Below are 19,686 nucleotides of genomic sequence, written 5' to 3'. Positions count from 1 at the left end.
GCCCGATCGAAATGTTCCATCCATTTATCGGACCCAGTTAAATATTTTAATCCAGGACCCATAGGATTCCATCCACGATCTCCAGTTCCACAGTTGTAAGTTAAAGTGAAATCTGAGTTAAAATTATTTCAGTTTCAACGAGTTAATTCTTGAATCTATACTCAGAACTGAGGATCTGTGTCCGCTCTAGTAACCTTGCCGTACGGATTAGGAACACGGACGGAATATATAGAGGTTGCTATGGGTAGAATTGATTTTGTTTGCAGCGCGATACGTAATGCTTGCTGTATCCACAACAACGCCATCAGTACTAAATCCTCATCTCCTATCACGAGAGGTTTCATAGCTACGTAAACCAAAAAATTACTATAGTTCGTACATTTCTGAAACGGGACGCGACCGCTTTATAGTACGGCGATACGACGACGTGTCGCTGGCACCGTACAGCGCTGAACCAACCATTGCTGACGTCGAATGACGACGTTTCTAATTATAGATATGGTGCAATCAGCGCTATAAAACTACGGTGCGCTGAATGAGAAAGGGGAAAACAGGGAAACCACTCACAGTACGCGTTTATTACATGAAATCATTTATAAGTAAGTATTAAAAACACGTACTTTCTTTTTCTAAGGTATCGAAATGCAATTTATATAGTTGTTATATATACTTATTTCTTCGATTCGTTGAGTAGATACTTCAAACATATTTCTAATGATATAAATATGTGACAAACATTGGAGATAAGCGCTTGTTCTTTCATCCATCTGTAAGATTTATTTCAATTAGCTGAGATTCTAATTCCACGATTCAATGTAAACATTTGAATATTTAAATAATTGCATACATAGTATGTACCGGTACATAATATTATTGTATATCGTGTGTGATATTCTAAAAGAGAATAGTGAAGTTACGTAACGCATTCAAGTAGACTGTAATTATGATTATGAATTCTATAGTGAAACCTGTTATTTTCCTATAGATTTGTATTGAGCCTGCAGAGATTAATCGTAAAACGCGATGGAGTTCGGTAGTGAATTCGCGTACGTCGTTCCGAGGGAGCAGCGAACTAACGAAACTGAAACGCTCGAAGCAGATGATCTATTCGAAGATGCCGATACAATGACCGCTGAACAAATCGAGCAAGTTCTCACGAAACGCAAGAGAGAAAGCAGGTCGGAAAGATACGACGACGGCGAGGTAGTTTTAATACAGGCCGCACAATTCACGCGGACAGTTTTGTGCGCGGGGTCCTTTTTAACCGTTTAAACCCTTACCATAGTCATATATTATTCTATCTATAGTCTAAAAGGGTATAACAGTTCGTATAACACTCAAACGTGGCGAATAGATTATGAAATTCACTAAATACAAATAGAAAAGATTAAAAACGAAATTCAAGAATCGAAATCAAAAGTCAAAAGAGATTTCGGGCTCTTTACCGTCATCTGGTGCTCCTTTTTGTTAATCAGCACCGGTCTATACAATTGGCCCCCGGGGATGAATTTTTTATTTTGATCTCTAAATTGCGAAGCTGAACTAATTTCAAAGATCAAATCATTGATTTACAATGCATTTTTTTATATCATCGTCATTGAAATGTTGAAAGAATGTTAAGGACATACTTTCTGGTTAATGACTTGATTATCGTTTGTCTTCCTATCGGCGCTGATTAAGTGTATGTATATGGGATTTAATGGGCCACAAACACTGTTATCATAGTAAAATATTGAATCCAGTTCATTTTCCTATAAATGAATTGAGCCATTTCCAAGAAATGCCTGCGAAAATAATTCAAACAGCACTTATCACATCTTCTACTCATGACTTTCGTTTCTCTTTCGCACAGACGTGTATGTTGGATATCTTAGATACAGCCGGTCAGGAGGAGTTCTCCGCCATGCGCGACCAGTACGTCCGAAGTGCCGAAGGTTTTCTATTCGTTTATTCGATCGTAGATCGCGACAGTTTCGAAAAAGTTCGACGAATCATAGAGTGGACGAAAACGGTGAAAGGCTCCTCGGATGTGTACGGCGTGAGTACTTAAAATGAAATTCTCATCCAAAAATCATTGAAACTTAATTGCAACCATTAAACAATACGTGCCTATACATACTAAAAGGTTGGAGTGTTTCTTTATCGTTTGAATCTGAGAGTGGATTGCTCATTTCAATCTGACAGATTTTGTTGGCCAACAAAAACGATCTGAAGGGCAAAGCTGTAGTGACGTCAAAGGAAGGCGAGCAATTAGCCGAGTCACACGGGATACCGTTCATCGAGACATCGGCGCTGTTAAACCAGAACATCTCAGAAACATTCGAGACTTTAGTCCGTTCTATGCCGAGAACGGGCGTCGATTATAAGGTGAATAAAATGCTTATTGTTTAACTTAAAATTGAAAGTTTTTCTCATTTGCTTGAAATAGAAAAATGTAGATGTTTTGGTCTTATAAAGTGTGAATTTGCCAACTCGGAGCCGGTTGCGCAATCAAGGTTATGACAGTCTAAACCCTTTTTGTTCTATATCCGATTGTATTATCATAATGTTAAGGCACTGTTTGGTTCTTTCTTTTACCCCGATATATATATGTTAACTTGATCTTTCGTGTAAAACTAAGTGTAGAACGCCGTTACATTTTTTAAGAGTCGTACAGCTTCTTAGATATTTGATATGCCCATACAACAATTCATCATCCAGTTCCAGAGCTATGGGTCGACTAGTTATAATACCAAACGAACTGAGAGTCAATTTGAAAATAAAGCTAGCTAAGTTCCATATTCGATTCTTTCTGCAATTTAGTTGGTTATTCTGGGCAGTGGTGCAGTAGGTAAATCATCTATCGTACAGCAGTATATCCTCGGTACCTTCGTCGAAAATTACGACCCGACGATTGAGGACGCGTATAGGAAAAAGGTTAAAATCACAGGTTTGAAACCAGTGGAAAAACAAGTCGCAAAAACTAAAGGTAACTTCACTATACTGTCGCTCGATAGAATGATATCCATAATTCGTGATAGCCTTATTTCTTCAAATGACCCAATTTCGGAAGCTTCACAGCCCAGATAGTCAGACAAGGTATCAAAAACCCCTAAAGTGGTCGATGATACGTGTGACCGTGCTACTGATTTGTGTTTTAATCTAATTTACGGCTAATAGAGTTAACGAGAGTTTTTTTTTGCTTTAAAGAACAGTTAACAATTTCTATTCAATCTGTTACTCATATTCAGGCATTTGCTTTTCAGGAAAAGGTATTAAATTGCCAGTGCAAGAAACAAAGAAACCCACCCGACAAAATTCTTTCACAAACCACTTGAAATCATTGTTCTCATCTAAGAAATCGTCTACAAATGCTGAGGCCAATAGTGACTCGGATGGCCAAGAGTCCGATGCACAGAAATGGATGCCACCTCCGCCGCCGCTGCCAGCGAAATGTAACAAAAAGACGACGAAATGTAACAAAAAGACGACGAAATGTAACAAAAAGACGAGAACGTGTGAAATGGCTGATTCAAACGTCGTCGTGGTCAGTCTGGGCAAACTAGAGGATAAGCTCGAATTCTCGGCAACAGATGCTCGAAAATGTGACCGATGTGACGCAATAATGTCATCAATCAGCGAATTGACGGGAACAGACGATAATAAATGTTGGGTGTGGTGAGTGCATGACGTCACGTACTAAACCCGACCGCTACGAAACTCCTTGCGCATTCAATCCCTTGTCTTATTGTTTTTCAGTGAGTTTTGTTGCCACGAGAATGTCAATCTAAAAGCTGACGAACAGAAAGCGCCAGTTGATGATACTGTTGAATACATGATAACTCCACCTGCCGAGGTTAAAAACCAAACGCCAAAAGACGATTCCGATGATGACAGCTTAGTAATTTATTGCATCGATACAAGTGGCTCTATGGCAGCATCCCAGTCCGTGCCGAATTCTCAAGGTTTGTAACACATCAATTGATATTCTTAAGATTTAATGTAAAAATGTATTTGATAATCTTAAAAGCATTGGTTTCTTTTGGTGGTAATTTTGATGACACGAACAATTTTTCCCGATTACAGCCCAGTGGCGTCAGGCAAAAGGAAGGTCAGCCCGTGAAAGTAACTATATGACGTCACTCGAGTGTATGAAAACTGCTATCAACAAGTAAGTAACTGAAAATCGCGGTTGTCTCATATTTGAAAAATAAATCCTTTCTGCAGACTTAAGACCTGTGTATTTGGATTCGGTTTTAAAGACTGAATTTGACCCTTCAGTTTGAGTAAGATTGGGTTAGCGATGTCTTCAACTCCAAAATTATCTTATTTGAAACCCACCAATAGGCCCAACAGAACCCTGTTGTTCTATGAGGTAATGTTTAAAGAGATTTTATCACATTCACTTAAGCGGTATTCTATACATAGTATGTTTTCTTCCATACAGACAGGTGATGGAAATGAAACTCACGAAGCCAAAACGTCGCATAGCTATAGTTCATTTCGGTAGCGAAGTGTACATCCTCGGAGACGAGAGGCAAGCAAACCAGACCATCGATTCTAGTCTACAATTCGATTTCGACAAATTGTTTGAGGCTGGACGGAAAATCGGGGAGGAAAATTCCTACAAATCGATTACGGAATCTGAAAGGTAAAAAGGAGGAATAAACGGCGTGTTGAAAACATGCGTGATTAGCTGATAGTATCATTTTACGGATTTTCTTGGAATTGATGGAAAAAGTTACCACTAGGGTGAATATAAGCACAACTTATTTTCAGTCTGATTCGGAAACAAGTGAACAGTCTATCCACCAGCGGCTGTACAGCTTTAGGCCCGGCATTACTAGTATCATGCGGTATAGCCACGCAATCGGCAGCCACTGAGATAGTTTTGTGCACCGATGGGCAGCCCAACCAAGGTTTAGGTGGAATTGGCAGCAACCAAAGCCTGGAAGATGCTAGAAGCTTCTATTCGCAGGTAAACATATAAGAAGGTTCCATATTTCGTAATGATTGGCTCTATCTGGGTGACTGCGTACTATGGCAACTCCGGACCTCGGAAAACTGGTTCAGGCCAAGCCCGTACAAGTACCTACCACTCAGTGCCCGGAACTCAACACTACTCTAGCCGGCAACACGTGATGGAGGAGAAAGTCTATTGCCGCGGAAACCGTATAACTGAGATGAAAGACTACAAAATCATTTAGACTAGTTTCGCTGTCTGACCAATCTATTTTCTGATCTATACCCCTTTCTTGTTCGTAGGTCGGTGAATATTGCAGCCAGTATCAAACTGTTGTGAATATACTAGCGATAAAGGGAGCCGAGGTCAACTTGCAGACGATATCAGTCGTTTCCGAAATAACCGGAGGTGACGTCACCGTTTTGAACGCGGCAGAACTGTCTCGGCAAATCCGTCTCATATCACAAAACCCGGTCGTGGCAACCGACGTCGAATTGAAATTTATCCTTCATCCGTCTTTATACTTTATCGATGATGAAAAAGATGGCGCTTCAGCTGAAAAAGAGGTAGCTTTTAAAAGAAGTACAAAAACTGCGACTTATTCGGTCTCCGAAGGCAGTTTTCTAAAAGCCCAAAGCACAAGACACAGGGAAACATGAATACGGGATACAGAATGTTTTCTAGCTCCGTGTGTCGTGTGCGTTTACGAAAAATGAGAAACATACATGGTTTCGGGAACAATTTTCCGAGATAAAACATGTTTATTTACGTGTGTCTGTTTTTCCCTCGTCGTGTACGCTTAGCTTTGTGTCGATGCTAAAAATATTTTCTTATTCATTTTCAGCAGAAGAGCAGCGTATTGAGTAAGAGAATCGGGGCTGCAATGAAAAATACGGATGTGGTTCTGAAGTATGATATTCTTTCAGAACCGGCGTCACAACCGATCAAAGAAACTTTACCATTCCAGGTATAATATTCGTTCGCCTAGCCTTAAACATTCCTCCTCAAAGTAACCTTCTGTATGCGTATACATCAACATCATTTTTGTAGGCACAGATCACCTACAAACGTGCAGATGGTTCGAAGTGTCTTCGAGTGCTTAGTAAACGCTTGAAGACGACTAAAGACCGTCAAGAAATGGAAAAGAACATGAACATTGCCGTAACAGGACTGGCGGCGGTACGCCATGCGTCCAAACTAGCGCAACAAGGCAAAAGCGAACACGCTGTCGACCAAATGTAAGTGTACCAGTTTCTCAAATGAAAATGTTTTTAGTAAGAACTCGATTTTTCTTGATTGATAGAAAACTGATGTAAATGAAAATGTGGTAATTCAACAGCTAGTTCCACAGTCATGAGTTAAAGTTAAAATCAGTGCATTTTCAATGCTTTAACTCTATAGAGTCAAATCTTAGCTCACAACAAGGAACTAGATCCAGTAGATCATTTTTGAGAATCTACGATACGCGCAAGCTCTACTATACTCCCGTATGTAACAGTTATATCAAAATAGTATTCATTATTTTTGTTTATTGAATAGTGAAGTGATGGATCGGATGATGAAAAGGAGGGCTGAAGCTGTCAGCAGCGGTAGCGAAGATGATGAAATTTACGATGATTGTATCCAATTCGAAGAAGAAACGAAACATCTTCGCGCCAACATCATGGCTCTTAGGTGTTACGACGCTTTATCGGTACGTTTTTAAAAATCGACCTTGGGTTAACTAGCGCCTTGAAAAAAAAATAACATGGTGCATTTTTTATATTTTTTCCAAGGCACCCCCCCCCCCCTCCTTTATTGGCTAAACCTATTGAAAGAAAGAAACCTGTTGATTACTATTTTTCTATCGTAGAGTAAGGCGAGAAAAGGGAAAAGCGACAGTACAGTACAGGCGCTTAAAGCCGGCATTAGTGCCCCGCTATATAATTTCAAACATGGGAAGAAGAAACTGGATCTCATGCAACGTCAAACGAAAAGTTACGCTTATAGAGACGTGTATAACCATTTCGACGATTAGTGATGATATCGTATCGATGTGTTATGGAACTATCAAGATTGTCCTAAAAGTTTTTAGGCTACATACTCCAGATTGTCTTAGTGTCCATACTCCAGAATGTCTAACTAGTGTCCTTACCTTGCTCTTCGCAAAAAATGTATCGAACCAGCTTGGAATTTAGCATTTGTAATTTGATAACCCTTACTTACAAGTACTGTAAATACAAAGTGAGTCTATCCGAAATTGTCTTAGGTTTCATTGGGTTTCTCTTTGCAAAACTATGATCGCTTGGAATCTAGATGATCCGTAATGATTTTTCAAGTCAAAAAGATGATAACCTTCACTACAAATACTGTTAATATAAATTACATCCATCCAGAATTGTCTTCTTAGTTCACTTCACAAAAATGTATCGATTAATTTGGAATTAAGCACTTTGATAACCTTTAGTGTAAATAAATCAGTAGTTTTATGCAGTGATTGATATTCACATGTATTTCACCTGATGACGGGATAAAATCCCGAAAACGTTCGTGTAAATAAACTATACATTATGTTATTCAGAGAAAATGAGATTACGTTACCGCTTTTATGGATTTTCGAAAAAAGCCCCATCCGATATAAAGCTTCACAACGGTCAGCACTTAAAAACATTGAAATCTCAGGAACCGCGCGTGCTATAACTTGCTTTGGAGCGTCTCGTCCAGCCAATATTGATTACCATGGTAATGATAATAGATACCAGTACATAGACTAACCATATCTAGTCCGAATACCATACCCAGGCCAACCGTTTCGGAATCTACTTTGTGGGATTTGAACCACATCCGTGAAATGGTGAAGATTAATGGATATTGACAACTGTGATATAGCCACAAGCCATTCGAAATCGTCGCTTGCCAGAGAAAGAATCCTCCACTGCCACGGGCCGCCGCCGTTTGCTACACAGAATTTTGATTTTAGAAGTACGTATGAGAAAGACGAGGGTTTCTAACCCGGATCTACGTAGGTGCCTATTACATATTTAAACAGTAATTTGATAGTTTACGGCAGAATGACTGTTGGTGAATTCTCCGCGACATTTTACTGACCACACTCCTGATCAATCGACCTAATTCAATTCAAACTTTATTCGATGACACTGACAGCATGCGATGTGCGTGCGGGTATTTTACCTACGTCGTGGTAAACTTTGTAATCGGATATGCGGTTTACTGCAGTTAAGGTCACGGACTTTCCACCGTCTAGCACTAGTGTTGTTAAAAAGATAAGTTTATGGTAAGATAAGAAAAGGTATTAGAGGCCTATTAAAAAAAAAACCATAAATAGGCCAGACACGGACAAACCAGTGCCCACTCCAAACGAGAGCAGAGGCAAGAGTCGAGCACTCGACAGTCTGTGCTCTGAATCTGGATAACCGCTTGATGATACATGATTCCTTGATTTTTTTATTATTTCTCTTTCAGCAAATCAATAACATTAAGGGATGCTAAAGCAGTAATCAACACTTCTCAGTAATCAAGGTTATCCGTACGAAAAAAATGCGAAAAAATTTCGGCGCCATTTTTAAATCATCGCAAGAATGACCGATAACCGCGTGGAATTTGTTTTAGGCGGAATAGCCGCGTGTGGAGCCGGGTTCTTTACGAACCCGCTCGAAGTGGTTAAAACTCGCATGCAGCTCCAGGGGGAGCTACAAGCTCGCGGGATGTACACCGTTCATTATCGCAACGTGTTCCACGCGTTCTATAAAATCGGTCGCACCGACGGAATTCTGAGTTTACAGAGCGGACTCGTACCGGCGTTGTGGTATCAGTTGTTTATGAACGGCGTGCGGTTAGGAGCGTTCCAGTGTTTTACGAATCTAGGACTGACGAAAGACGAGAACGGCCGACCGATCTGGTGGAAGTCGGTGTGCGCGGGGGCGCTGGCCGGAGTTTTAGGAGCATCAGTTGGAAGCCCGATGTATATGGTATGTGAGATCCCCTTGCACCCTGTACCCCTCAGACATCGATTGTTTATCGGCATTCTTCCGAATATTTAAATCGTCCCTCCTTTCTTTTGGTTAAGAACTTTATAGATTAAAGATTTCTAATTGAAAATGGACTACAAACACTATTCTATCAGTACACTTTCAAAAACTGGTCGACCAGGGATCATTCATTTATTACGTACGCATTAGGGGAGGGGTCAGTGCAATTGCGTACTGTAATGCTAAATGTATATGAAAAAATGGCTGATTTTGCGTACAGGGGGAGGGAGGGGCTTGAAAAGTCAAATTTCATGCTTACGTAATAAACTGCATGCGTTCAGTACTTCACCGCCCGGGAGATTTTTAATTGAAAATTAACTACAAATGCTAGACATTTAATCTGCACTTTCAAAAATTAATCGTCCGTTTTTCACACTAGTAACTCAGTGTCTTGAAAAGTGTTTCCAGGTTGCCGATCGATACCCACTATTCATTCTATAAACGTAACGTTTTTGAAAAATACTTTAACTGCTTTTATTTCAGTTGAAGACGCATCTACAATCTAAAGCTACCTCAATGATAGCCGTCGGTCATCAACACGAACACACCTCAATGGCTGACGGATTTAGATCTATATACAGAATACGAGGCGTGTTCGGATTATGGCGAGGAGTTGAGGCGGCCATGTTACGAGTAATGGTCGGTTCAGCGGCTCAGCTATCTACGTTTTCATACGCTAAACACTATATAGAAGACATGCAGGTAACGAGTGTAAAAACCACCTTTAAAACTCCTTCAATTTTGAGGAATAAGCCAGTGTTTTCAATAAGAAATTAGCAAGCCAGGTCCCTTTAAAAAACAGGAGGGTCCCCCTATGTCACAGTCCCTGAAACAAAAGCTGGTTTGAAAAAACAGGCGGGTCCTTAACAAACAACAGACGGGTCTGGGACCTGGGACCTGGCTCTCATCGAAAACACTGTAAGCTATTTAGAAATTTTAGTACAGTAGATAGACTACGCCTAAATTGTTACAGTTAGGACCTTGGGCCAGTTGCTCAGTCATGACTTAAGTCCAAAAATGGTCTTAAATCATAAGACCGGTCTTAAATTTGTTAGATCGGCTATCGAACTAAGTTGGTCTTAGACTAGTCTTAAGTCTAAGCCATAACTATGCAACCGGCCCCAGGATTTGTTGCCCAAGCCGGTAACAGAATTCGAAAAATAAGAATTTGCTTTCAAAACCACCGAATCAGATAAACAGTACCGATCTATGAGGGATATTGGGATATGAAAGTGATGCGAACGCTTTCTCAAAATTTGAAATTTTCTCCTACTTTAGAACTCGTTATATCCACAAGAATGACTGATCCGTAGCGACCTGTTTTTTCATTCGATTTTTCAGATCAATAGTCCGGGACACATTCTAACGGCGTTCTACGCGAGTTGTTTAAGTGGAGTAGTCGTCGTGGTTTGTATGACTCCGTTCGACGTGATGTCTACGCGTATTTACAATCAGGGATTCGACAGTAACGGAAAAGGCGTCGCGTACAAAAACGTGTTCGACTGTTTCGCGAAGATCTGTCGCACGGAAGGCGTGTGGGGTTTTTATAAAGGCTGGGCACCGCAGTTTCTGCGACTGGCGCCGCACACCGTACTCAGTCTCGTTTTCTGGGAGAAATCTCGTCAAATGTACTACCAGTATTTACCGGCAAATTCATAATTACTAACTAACATCGATCGGCGGTTCTTGTCTGCTGGACCTAGTTCCGGAGTTTTCTGATAAGTTTTTAGGGTCTAAAGTCGAATGATGAGTTCATTTTCTATACCCATACATGTGCAGCCATTGTCAGACGTGAAAGGCGAAATTTTCCATGCACTTAATTTTACGAAAAAGTCCTCATTTCGATAGAGATATTGGACTTTAAAAAAACTCACTTTAAAACCTAAGCAAAGATGTTGGTCATTCATAGATATTTTAAATCATCAGTCAATATTTGATTGTCATAAATGAAAATAGTCTAAGGGTCTAAAACCTAAGCGAAAATGTTGGTCATCCATACATATTGTAAAACGATAGTCAATACTTGATTGTCATAAATGAGAATATTTTAAGGGTCAATGATTGATATTTCTTAAGGAATAATTTCATTGCTGCTCAGCTACATGTAGTTAATTTGCCAAAAACTCGTCGCACATGACAGAATCTTCATTGAATGTCGTGCACTCATTCAATTATGTATAATAAGTGCCATATTATCTGTGATACAAGTACCGGTTTACTGTTCACTCTCGTTTCATGGATATTTCTGTAATGCAGGGTTATACGCCGTATAGCCAGGTAGTTTTATTGAGATTATTTAGCTCAGTTTATAGGTTTATCGACTTCTGGGCTCAGTTTTACAGAGGATTGTTCTTCGACATCTTTTAAAAGTTGATTTCAAAAAATGATTAAGTCTTATTGATCAGTCCTCAGAAATCCAGAGGGCCCAGTTGCACCGTCTAGGCAATTGCTTTTAATTTTTTAAGGCCCATTAATGCTAATTCAAGGCTTAGATTTGTAAGATTATTCATCAGTTCCTATAGCCGATCCGACCAGTCTTAAAATTCAAAGACATGTCCTAACTGTGCAACTGGAAGACAATTAACGCTGTCTGACTGAGATTGTGAAAACTGGTCCCAGATGATTAATAAATAGTTTAAGTAAATATGATTTTGTGGTTGAGATATTTAGTGTAATTGAGATAAATAGGTAGATTGAAGTATTGTGAGATCATTAAATGTAGTAAAAGGCAAATGAGAAAAAAGCTTTAAAAAGTGGAATATTTTCCATTTTCCTTTCAAATTGTTTAATTTTACTATTTAGTACTTCAGACATGGATGACTATTGAGGTTTCTTTTCAATCTGGTGCTTTTAGAAAATATTGGTTTTGAATTCTATTGCATAATAATTGTCATTGATAGAACAAGGCAAGCAGGTGCCCCTCATTCACACGACCTTCAACACAGCTAATACATTTGTTTCTATGCAATTCAAGCCGTTTCCACTCAGAGCTGTGTTTTTAAACTTCTTTCTTTTAATGGATGATAAATTTAGATTTAATACGATCAAAAGCCTGTAAAAAACTTTGTACATTTATTAGAAAAATTCTCATTTCAATGTAATCAAACTTATTATAAATACTATAAAGGCCAGATAGGCTAATAATATCTGGCATTGTTTATATATTTATTTGAGAACTTTTTTGGAAGGTTTCTAATAAAATACCAGTAAGCTCATCGAATAATTTTGTTTTCATTTATACACAATTCAATTTATTTACATATTTACAACATTCGTCGAAATACACCGTCGAGGAGTTTTAAATGCAGGTTTTTAGCTATCGATCGCGCTCCCGTCGATGAACGGTTCTTATTTTATCAATTGAAGTTTCTGCCGATTCAACCTTCGTGGCAGCGGAAACCTTTACCGGCATGAATTTTCCACTTTTTCCAAAAGGTTACGATCGTAATATTGTCTGAAGTTTTATCACGGAGTGAACTCGCACAGCCTAGCTGATAGTCTTATTATTAGAAGAGGATTATTTATTCGTTGGAGGCGTTTCTTCAACGGTTTTAATCTCGTCCTTCAGTTTATGTATCGCTTCGTGACTTTGTTTCAGGCGTTCGTTCAACTCCGAAATCTCGTATCGTATTTTGTTTTTCGCGTTCATGATGTTGTGAAGAGTTTTCGTTTTCTTTTCTTCGACTGAAAAAAAAGGAAACGCTACGAGTAAAATTGCGCTCGTTTCCACGGTAGAAAAATGAATTCAATATTGATTCCCAAAGTATTTCATGAGTGATGTTTCGAAATAGAAATGAACAGATACAATCACACTACAGGACTGACGTCAACATTCGAGTCGTGACTCGTTGATAAAGGTGATAAATTGCTAAAGAAAAATAGCTTTAAAGCGAGCAATTGATATCTGATGAATGTGATTAATATTGAACCCTTTCTACACTGAGGAAGTGAACCAATTCCTCAATATTTCAGTAGGGGGTGAGGAGACATTTTCTATTTGCATTATAGATTAAACAGGACACATCAAATGTTTTCACAATCGATGAGAAAATCTTTTAATATTTTTTCACAGAAAGTTCATCTTGAGGGATTTTTCAAATCGATCTCAACGGCGAGTTTAGATTAACATGTACTTACAGTCCGTTTCGTGTTTATAAGCCCCGAGAGTCAAAGCTCGACTGCTTGTTAGAAGCTGTTGCATCAGAGCTGATGGTTCTTGGAAAACCTGCGCGAAAAAATATCTCGAACCTTAAACCATTTGGCTACGACGACTTTTTTTTATACTATTGACAAAATTGCCTGGCCTCTCCTGAGGTAGGAAAATTCTCATGAATATTAGAACTTACGATTTCGTCAGAGAATTCAGCTATGAGACTCTTCTTGCCGAGCATTATATCTGTTTCACTTTGAAATAGTTTCAATAGATGATAAACAGTCACCTTAAAAAAATTAGTGTAAACATAAATCGATAGAAGTCTTTGAGGAACTGTGTTTACCTGATGTTAATCATTAATTACATCAGCACAAAATTTGAATTTTTCAACCTCATTGAACGCAAAATCGGCCGTTTCTTCATGTTCATTGAGCATATACACATTTTCACGAGGGGATTAAAAAATTTGCCATTGAACGTATCTTAAAAATTGAATACATGGAGGTTTCACATCTCACTTACCGGTCTCTCATTGGGATCGTTGAAAAATATTTTCATCGCTATTTCGAATTCACCCCAACCGGTTTCCGTCACTTCATACGGCGGTTTAGTTACGACTATTAGTTTAAAAACAGAACAGTATAAGACAATTGTGACGCTGAAAAAAACCGCAGAAAAAGATCATTGAATTCGAAGACAAACCTCGATTAGGATTAGCGTAGCTTTCGTGTAGTTTGAAATTGACTTTTTTAACGTATGCCGACATATCCTGAAAATAAGTAAAATACAGTCGAAGTCCGTTATAACGCTACCTTTTTAATACCACTGCTCAATTAACGCCAACATTCTTCATCGGAGAACAACTTTTCTCAATCTAACTCAAATTAAGAGAAAATATCATTTTTTCAATTCCATGTTTTTCGTTGGTCCAAACGGTGGCAGGAAGGACTTTTACCGTACATCAGTTTGGGAGGAGACTTAAGCCTAGCGCACATCGACACTGCGATTGGAGACAACTAGTTGCTACCGAACGATTACCCCGCGCACATCGAAATCTAGTTACAACCGGTCAGTTGCAGCAACTGCATGGCACGTGTCGAGATCCAGAGCGCGCACATCGACGGATATGACTGCGATTGAGTACAACCAGTTGCTCAAAAGTAGAACACGGGCAACTGGCTGGAACTGGAGATAGATTGACGCTTACCAATCGTAAACTCGCACACATTCAAGCAACTGATCGTATCCAGCCAGTTCCTCTCATGCGCCAAAAACTGCCTTGCAACTAGTTGTCTCCAATCGCAGTGTCGATGTGCGCTAGGCTTTAGTCTAGTACCTAGCCGTCGTTCCACAAACAACCGGTAACAACGACTGACCTATTCAATTTAACTGTTGAGTCAGTTTTTGAGTTGTTATACCTCATTTTTATACGGTTTCACGTAAACGGTCCACTGATGCGTGTGGCCGTCCTCTTCTCTCTTCTTACCGAAATAACGCGCTATATTTCCATAAACAATCGGTTTAACAATCGTCAATCCCTGTGAAATAAATACAATCATACTGATGACTACACGCTAAATGGAGTGGTATTTTCATTTCAGGACCAAGTTTTCACAATAAGTAGGCATACAGCCGTTCCAGTAAAATTTCTCCTAATTTCAGATTTGAATCAGATGGAATAAAATAGGCGCCGTACCTTAACTCGTGCACCTTGTTCAGCGCTCACTAATTCTGATGACGACATAATTTATCTATCTTATTACGATAACACCTACTAGGCTGCCCTAGAGTAGAAGAAAGCAGGCAAAAAATAAACAAATCATCTTAATACTCCTATTGAATTAGAAAATAAAGGAAAATAAACTGCATTGAATGAATTTAACATTATAGTAACGTCATTGATCATTTGAATTGGGCCGATAAATAGGCGATAAATCTTTTAATCAAATGGTTCAAACTAGAATCTACTTTTTCTTGCTGTTGTTCCGATGTGGGTAGTTACGGAACCGTAAACCACGACTATTTGTAAAAGCAGTGACTGTGTCTAAATTCACCTTTATTCGCTCTTTCTCGGGCTATTATTTGCTTGATTATCGTCTATAAACCATAAATAAAGTCCAGACACAAACAGTAGATTTGTATTTGCGTTTATATATCAGGGTTAAGAAATGCCGGTTTTCAAGGTCGATGATCTTGGGTAGTACTAAACACCGACCACAACCATCTGATACCGACCAAGCCGTCCAATACGGTCTTGCCCTAGACCATTTGGGGTCGAACCCCAAGAAATCGCAGTCCAGACTGGTCAGCGCTCACCCGCATCGAGAGGGGCAGGCATATAAAGATACCCGAAGCAGATAGGCTTTGCACCGTATGTAGGGAAGTTGAAACTGAATCCCATTTTATAATGGTGTGCTCTAGATGGTAAAATCTGAGAGATGAACTTTATGTAATATTTGTAAGATCCCCAACATTCGAAGTCTCGACAAGGAAGACCAATTCAGGATTTTACTTTTTTATCATCTATTTGCTAGTTACGTAGGCAAATTTGCAGACCATGCCTTGCACATTCTCTAGCGGCACATTCTATTTCCACTTTTTCCAGCATGTATGTAAATATTTTGAAATTTGGTAACTTGCATTAGTGTTAATCTTGTCTGTTTCATTGTTATCCTATTTACAAAGAAATTTTATATACACCATTTTTTCTGTAAATTTTATTGTCTGTTTATCAACAATCGTGCAAGATTTCATGATAAATAAATATTGAACAATGAATTGAAAAAAAAATTATGTTCCATAAGATTCTGTTGTTTTATCATTTCTTAACTGAAAATATTGATTTCTTCACGTACAAGCTTTAACGCATCTATGAATTTTGAGAGAATGACGAAAAATAAACATATAATCAAATGGCGCACATTTAATCATCGAATAAGAACGTCTCTATTACAGCTGAGATAAAATATTGGAAGTAATGTAATATATGCCGAAATAAATTCAGTGTCCATTATTCACCGGCAGGAGTTAGTAAATGTGTGTAGCCGATTTTTGTGACGAATACCGCCGCCAGCCTGTCCTATGGAGTGGATGTCGACCTGAGGCCTGGCGGCCTTCGATAAAAAAATAGAACTGTTTTTGTGTGGACTTTCCGCCAACTAAGGTTTCGACCAGCTTTGATGGATTGTCTTGCATTGAATTATATAATTTGTCCTAGTTCATTTTCATCTGAAGTTTGGTTTAAATTGCTTTTAGGTCGGTCGATATCGCTGATAGTTTGAGGCATCGGTACACCCCTAGTTTCCGGTAAGGGTATCATCAGTAAAGCGGTAACCAGTCCAATACACCCGAGAATCACGCCCGGCAACCAGGATATAAATTGAGCCTGAAACAATTCAATCGTAATGTTGAAATGTTAAACAAGTGACAAGGTTGAAAATTAACGAGATTGAAAACCTACCAAATAAGCGGCGAATGGTGCTGTCATCGAACCAACTCGGGCAAACGCTGAAGCAATACCCACGCCACGGTTTCTGTGAAATAGATAATACAGTGAGTAAAGGGAAAACAACTTTCTCTTTAAGTTATTTAACGGGAATCTCACCTGAAGTTAGTCGGGTAAAGTTCACTGGTATGGATATAAATGATACCAAAAGCTGCAGTACAGCAGAATTTTCCTGCCGTATTAAACGTCATAATCAACGGAACCAAATTCGTTTCTCCTAGAAACACAAGATTCAACGTTACATGATGTTTCTAGAAATTTTCCTGTAATACATATTTATCTCATAATTTCTGTTGTATTTCATTATTCCTGAGGATGACTATTAGATTATAGTCGAAACGTAGAATAAACTACCAGCTTCAGTTACATTTTCGGACTGTTTTTTCGTTATTATTGTGGGATTCTCTCTACATGTTTATACATGTATTATACTTACCGACACTTTGTGGACAAAACGTCGCAGCTACCAAAACTAGACCGGTTATAGCATAAAGCCACATCAAAAATACTCGTCTTCCAACACTGAAAAATACATATAAGCATGTACCGAGCATAATTCAAATACAGTATTTGATTAACGCAGTTTTTGGTGATTAAACATTACAATTGTAGTACAAAGTGCATCGCAAGGTAACTTGGTATTTCAATAGCAGCGGCCAAAAAATAATTAGCAAATCGACCTCCAGCCATTACTGTCGTACTCAATGTCAACCCGTAATAAGTTAGACTTGTAAAAGACCTGCGAAAAAAAATAAACTTATAGAAAATACGATAAATACTTCCTACCAACAATAGATATCATATGCATTCATAATGCGTACCAGATAATAGCTTCTAGTATCGTGTATAGACGCAGTTTTGGATGTTTGAGAATCTGCAAAATTCCAATCGTTTCATCGTCCGAATTTTCACTACCCTTTGCACAGCCGACCATATCTCGTAACACTAGCCTTACTCTGTCCACAACTGATATTTCATCTAAATTTTATGTATGAAAAAGGATAAAAAATCATTAAGAGCAATCGATTTGGATCTACGTAAACTATTCATCGGGTCACTGACCATTCAATTCTCATAACATTATGATCTATATCTCAATCGACTTATTTCTAGCTATGCAAGAGTAGGGAACAAATGATAGCATAAAGATGAATATAATTTTCTTATGAATGATCCAGTTAGTCAACATTGTTCACCTTTTTTTGTGGATTCTGTAGTTTTTCTTATGGCAGAAATAACGGCTGGTGATAGCGAGCGTTTGTTGAATTTCGCAGCTTTTTTCAAAATTCTGATCGCTTCTTCGGGTCTGGAATTAGCGATGAGCCACGACACAGATTCATCGTAAAACCTAATTACAAAATCATTTCATGAATATATCCGATTTCGAATCAATACTTTGTTATCTAAAAAATCTATTTACCAAATTCCTAGAATGGCGAAACAAGGAATGATACCGGCGACGATTTGTAGGTATTTCCAGTGAGTGAAAAAGTAGCCGCAGACTCCAGTTAAAAGCATTCCCATTGTAAATGAAAGCATGTGAAATGCGTTTGCGAATGAACGTTGATCGGTCGGGAACCATTCACAAACCAAAATATAACCAGTTAAGGTCGCGCCCTAAAAGAAACAACCAAAGTATCTAAAGCTGGACGGAACAGAAACTCACGTAAATGGTTTTTCTATCTTATAATTCTATAGATATATAGAGTCATCCCCCGATATACCGCCCACATGGGTGCAGAACGATGTTAGCGGTATCTAAGAGTAATTATCTAACCTCAATCTATATAATAATCTAGCTCGTAGGTGGTATAGAGAGTATGGCGGTAAATGGGAGGACAGTATATCGGGGATAAACTGTAATTCTATATAAGATTCGGATGTTTATTCAATTTCTTTCTCATATCAATTTCCTATTATATAGCAATTTATCATTACACTTTTCAAGGAATCCAATGATTTTTAGGCTTTTAGTTCATCATCGATGATAGAAAATATTTACAATAGTGAAAACCCCGCTGGAGAATTTCATTGCGAAGAAAAATGCTTGGTTGACAAAAATGACAGGAAGAAACATCGAAACAGCGAGCAATAGAGAACAGACTATATACGGAATTTTCCTTCCGAAGTAATCCGACCAAGGTGGCGCCACTATACTTCCGGCCAAAATACCCCCAAAAAATATCGTCACCGCTAGAGCATTCATGTGACTGGATTCACAAACCCACGAAAACTGAAAATAGATAAAACCATTCAATCATTTTCCTGGTGATTTGATCATAAATATCTTATGCAGAGTGACTGACTGACCTGTTCGGTAAGAGTGTAATAACCATGTGACTGATAATAGTAACCGTTTTGACAGGCGACTGTGGTATTATCTGTAATTGACTTGAATTGTCGACACTGATCGAGCTTTATTTCTCCATCCTCATTAGTTGTATACGGTATCGATTGGTTCACTGTTTGATTCACAGTAGACAGTTTACAATGATGTTCTGGAGTCCATCCTGAATTTTGAAAAATAGAAACAATATGTTTCCCTGATATGTAATTATTAACTAATTATTATTATTAATTGTGTCGTTCAATGTTAGTTTCAATTTCAATTTCAATTTACGTAAGAAAGTTTAGTCTTATGCTTTTCGGAATACATGTAATGAGACACTGTTTACCTTGAAATATCAAACCGAGTGTAGATATAGCCCCCGGTAAACCTATTATTTCGATAATAAACAATTGAAATATCTGATATCTTCCATATTTCCCTAAATCGTTCAAAACGGTTTCAACTTCCATCGTGCTGCAAACAACCCGTAAAAAACTATTAGAACTGAGGTCACTCTCTACACTACACTAAGTTGTCAATTGACTTGTAAAAACACATTTCCAATTCAAGTTTTCTTCAGGTGGCTTATTAGCATTTTTACGATATATCATGTGGTGACGATAAATAATGCTCGACTTCTGCGTGGAATCTTTATGGAACTCGCTGTGCGCGTTTTATTGTTAGCGGAAAAACTCTTTCAACTAAAACACACGTTAAACTTTCCTCGTG

At 38.5% G+C, this 19,686-nt stretch overlaps 4 protein-coding genes across 7 annotated transcripts; 2 read left to right on the top strand and 2 right to left on the bottom strand.

Moving 5' to 3' along the window:
- Positions 1–511: 511 nt before the first annotated feature.
- Positions 512–7,481, top strand: LOC141909122 (circularly permutated Ras protein 1-like). Of its 2 annotated transcripts, none has more exons than XM_074799503.1 (15): positions 512–599; positions 986–1,203; positions 1,853–2,038; positions 2,185–2,367; positions 2,803–2,968; positions 3,246–3,657; positions 3,739–3,944; positions 4,066–4,150; positions 4,427–4,630; positions 4,759–4,957; positions 5,245–5,508; positions 5,790–5,909; positions 5,993–6,180; positions 6,482–6,635; positions 6,795–7,481. In XM_074799503.1, exons 2-15 carry the CDS (start codon positions 1,024–1,026, stop codon positions 6,957–6,959), a joined length of 2,712 nt encoding a protein of 903 aa, XP_074655604.1. In that variant the 5' UTR covers positions 512–599; positions 986–1,023; the 3' UTR covers positions 6,960–7,481. The 2 variants fall into 2 exon arrangements, with proteins under 2 accessions (XP_074655604.1, XP_074655603.1); XM_074799502.1 differs by having other exon boundaries at positions 5,787–5,909.
- Positions 7,482–7,640: 159 nt separating this feature from the next.
- LOC141909123 (solute carrier family 25 member 35-like) lies at positions 7,641–12,165 on the top strand. Of its 2 annotated transcripts, none has more exons than XM_074799504.1 (4): positions 7,641–7,903; positions 8,405–8,910; positions 9,454–9,672; positions 10,312–12,165. In XM_074799504.1, the coding sequence occupies exons 2-4, from the start codon at positions 8,521–8,523 to the stop codon at positions 10,627–10,629; spliced, it is 927 nt and encodes a 308-aa protein (XP_074655605.1). In that variant the 5' UTR covers positions 7,641–7,903; positions 8,405–8,520; the 3' UTR covers positions 10,630–12,165. The 2 variants fall into 2 exon arrangements, with proteins under 2 accessions (XP_074655605.1, XP_074655606.1); XM_074799505.1 differs by lacking the exon at positions 7,641–7,903 and adding an exon at positions 8,146–8,216.
- A 23-nt stretch (positions 12,166–12,188) lies between these two features.
- Positions 12,189–15,277, bottom strand: LOC141909125 (YEATS domain-containing protein 4-like). Of its 2 annotated transcripts, none has more exons than XM_074799506.1 (8): positions 15,178–15,277; positions 14,820–14,907; positions 14,542–14,661; positions 13,826–13,892; positions 13,646–13,740; positions 13,317–13,409; positions 13,108–13,195; positions 12,189–12,654 (listed from the first exon to the last, which is right to left on the bottom strand). In XM_074799506.1, exons 2-8 carry the CDS (start codon positions 14,865–14,867, stop codon positions 12,488–12,490), a joined length of 678 nt encoding a protein of 225 aa, XP_074655607.1. In that variant the 5' UTR covers positions 14,868–14,907; positions 15,178–15,277; the 3' UTR covers positions 12,189–12,487. The 2 variants fall into 2 exon arrangements, with proteins under 2 accessions (XP_074655607.1, XP_074655608.1); XM_074799507.1 differs by lacking the exon at positions 15,178–15,277 and adding an exon at positions 15,092–15,167.
- A 700-nt stretch (positions 15,278–15,977) lies between these two features.
- On the bottom strand, positions 15,978–19,437 carry LOC141908834 (organic cation transporter protein-like). The gene is made up of 11 exons (XM_074799057.1): positions 19,304–19,437; positions 18,939–19,138; positions 18,631–18,861; positions 18,049–18,245; positions 17,825–17,976; positions 17,450–17,606; positions 17,233–17,367; positions 17,065–17,150; positions 16,728–16,845; positions 16,584–16,656; positions 15,978–16,508 (listed from the first exon to the last, which is right to left on the bottom strand). Exons 1-11 carry the CDS (start codon positions 19,425–19,427, stop codon positions 16,323–16,325), a joined length of 1,659 nt encoding a protein of 552 aa, XP_074655158.1. The 5' UTR covers positions 19,428–19,437; the 3' UTR covers positions 15,978–16,322.
- Positions 19,438–19,686: the final 249 nt, after the last annotated feature.

This window comes from Tubulanus polymorphus, chromosome 7, assembly GCF_964204645.1.
Source record: "Tubulanus polymorphus chromosome 7, tnTubPoly1.2, whole genome shotgun sequence".
In the NCBI taxonomy this organism is placed as follows: domain Eukaryota; kingdom Metazoa; phylum Nemertea; class Palaeonemertea; order Tubulaniformes; family Tubulanidae; genus Tubulanus; species Tubulanus polymorphus.
The sequence above is the reverse complement of the archived record's forward strand: the minus strand, read 5'-3'. Positions and strand labels throughout refer to the sequence as shown.

Bases quoted from the DNA above. Each gene is read 5' to 3' on its own strand.
- LOC141909123 (XM_074799504.1), top strand. From the start codon at position 8,521: ATGACCGATAACCGCGTGGAATTTGTTTTAGGCGGAATAGCCGCGTGT. The intron at 8,911-9,453 runs GTATGTGAGATC...CTTTTATTTCAG, and splicing joins TTGGAAGCCCGATGTATATG to TTGAAGACGCATCTACAATC. The intron at 9,673-10,311 runs GTAACGAGTGTA...TCGATTTTTCAG, and splicing joins ACTATATAGAAGACATGCAG to ATCAATAGTCCGGGACACAT.
- LOC141909122 (XM_074799502.1), top strand. From the start codon at position 1,024: ATGGAGTTCGGTAGTGAATTCGCGTACGTCGTTCCGAGGGAGCAGCGA. The intron at 4,151-4,426 runs GTAAGTAACTGA...TCTTCCATACAG, and splicing joins ATGAAAACTGCTATCAACAA to ACAGGTGATGGAAATGAAAC. The intron at 6,636-6,794 runs GTACGTTTTTAA...TTTCTATCGTAG, and splicing joins GGTGTTACGACGCTTTATCG to AGTAAGGCGAGAAAAGGGAA.
- LOC141908834 (XM_074799057.1), bottom strand. From the start codon at position 19,427: ATGGAAGTTGAAACCGTTTTGAACGATTTAGGGAAATATGGAAGATAT. The intron at 18,862-18,938 runs GTCAGTCAGTCA...ATCTATTTTCAG, and splicing joins ATTACACTCTTACCGAACAG to TTTTCGTGGGTTTGTGAATC. The intron at 17,151-17,232 runs GTAATGTTTAAT...TGTATTTTTCAG, and splicing joins ATGCACTTTGTACTACAATT to TGTTGGAAGACGAGTATTTT.
- LOC141909125 (XM_074799506.1), bottom strand. From the start codon at position 14,867: ATGTCGTCATCAGAATTAGTGAGCGCTGAACAAGGTGCACGAGTTAAG. The intron at 13,741-13,825 runs GTTTGTCTTCGA...TTAAACTAATAG, and splicing joins CTACGCTAATCCTAATCGAG to TCGTAACTAAACCGCCGTAT. The intron at 12,655-13,107 runs GTAAGTACATGT...CTTTTTTTTCAG, and splicing joins TTATAAACACGAAACGGACT to TCGAAGAAAAGAAAACGAAA.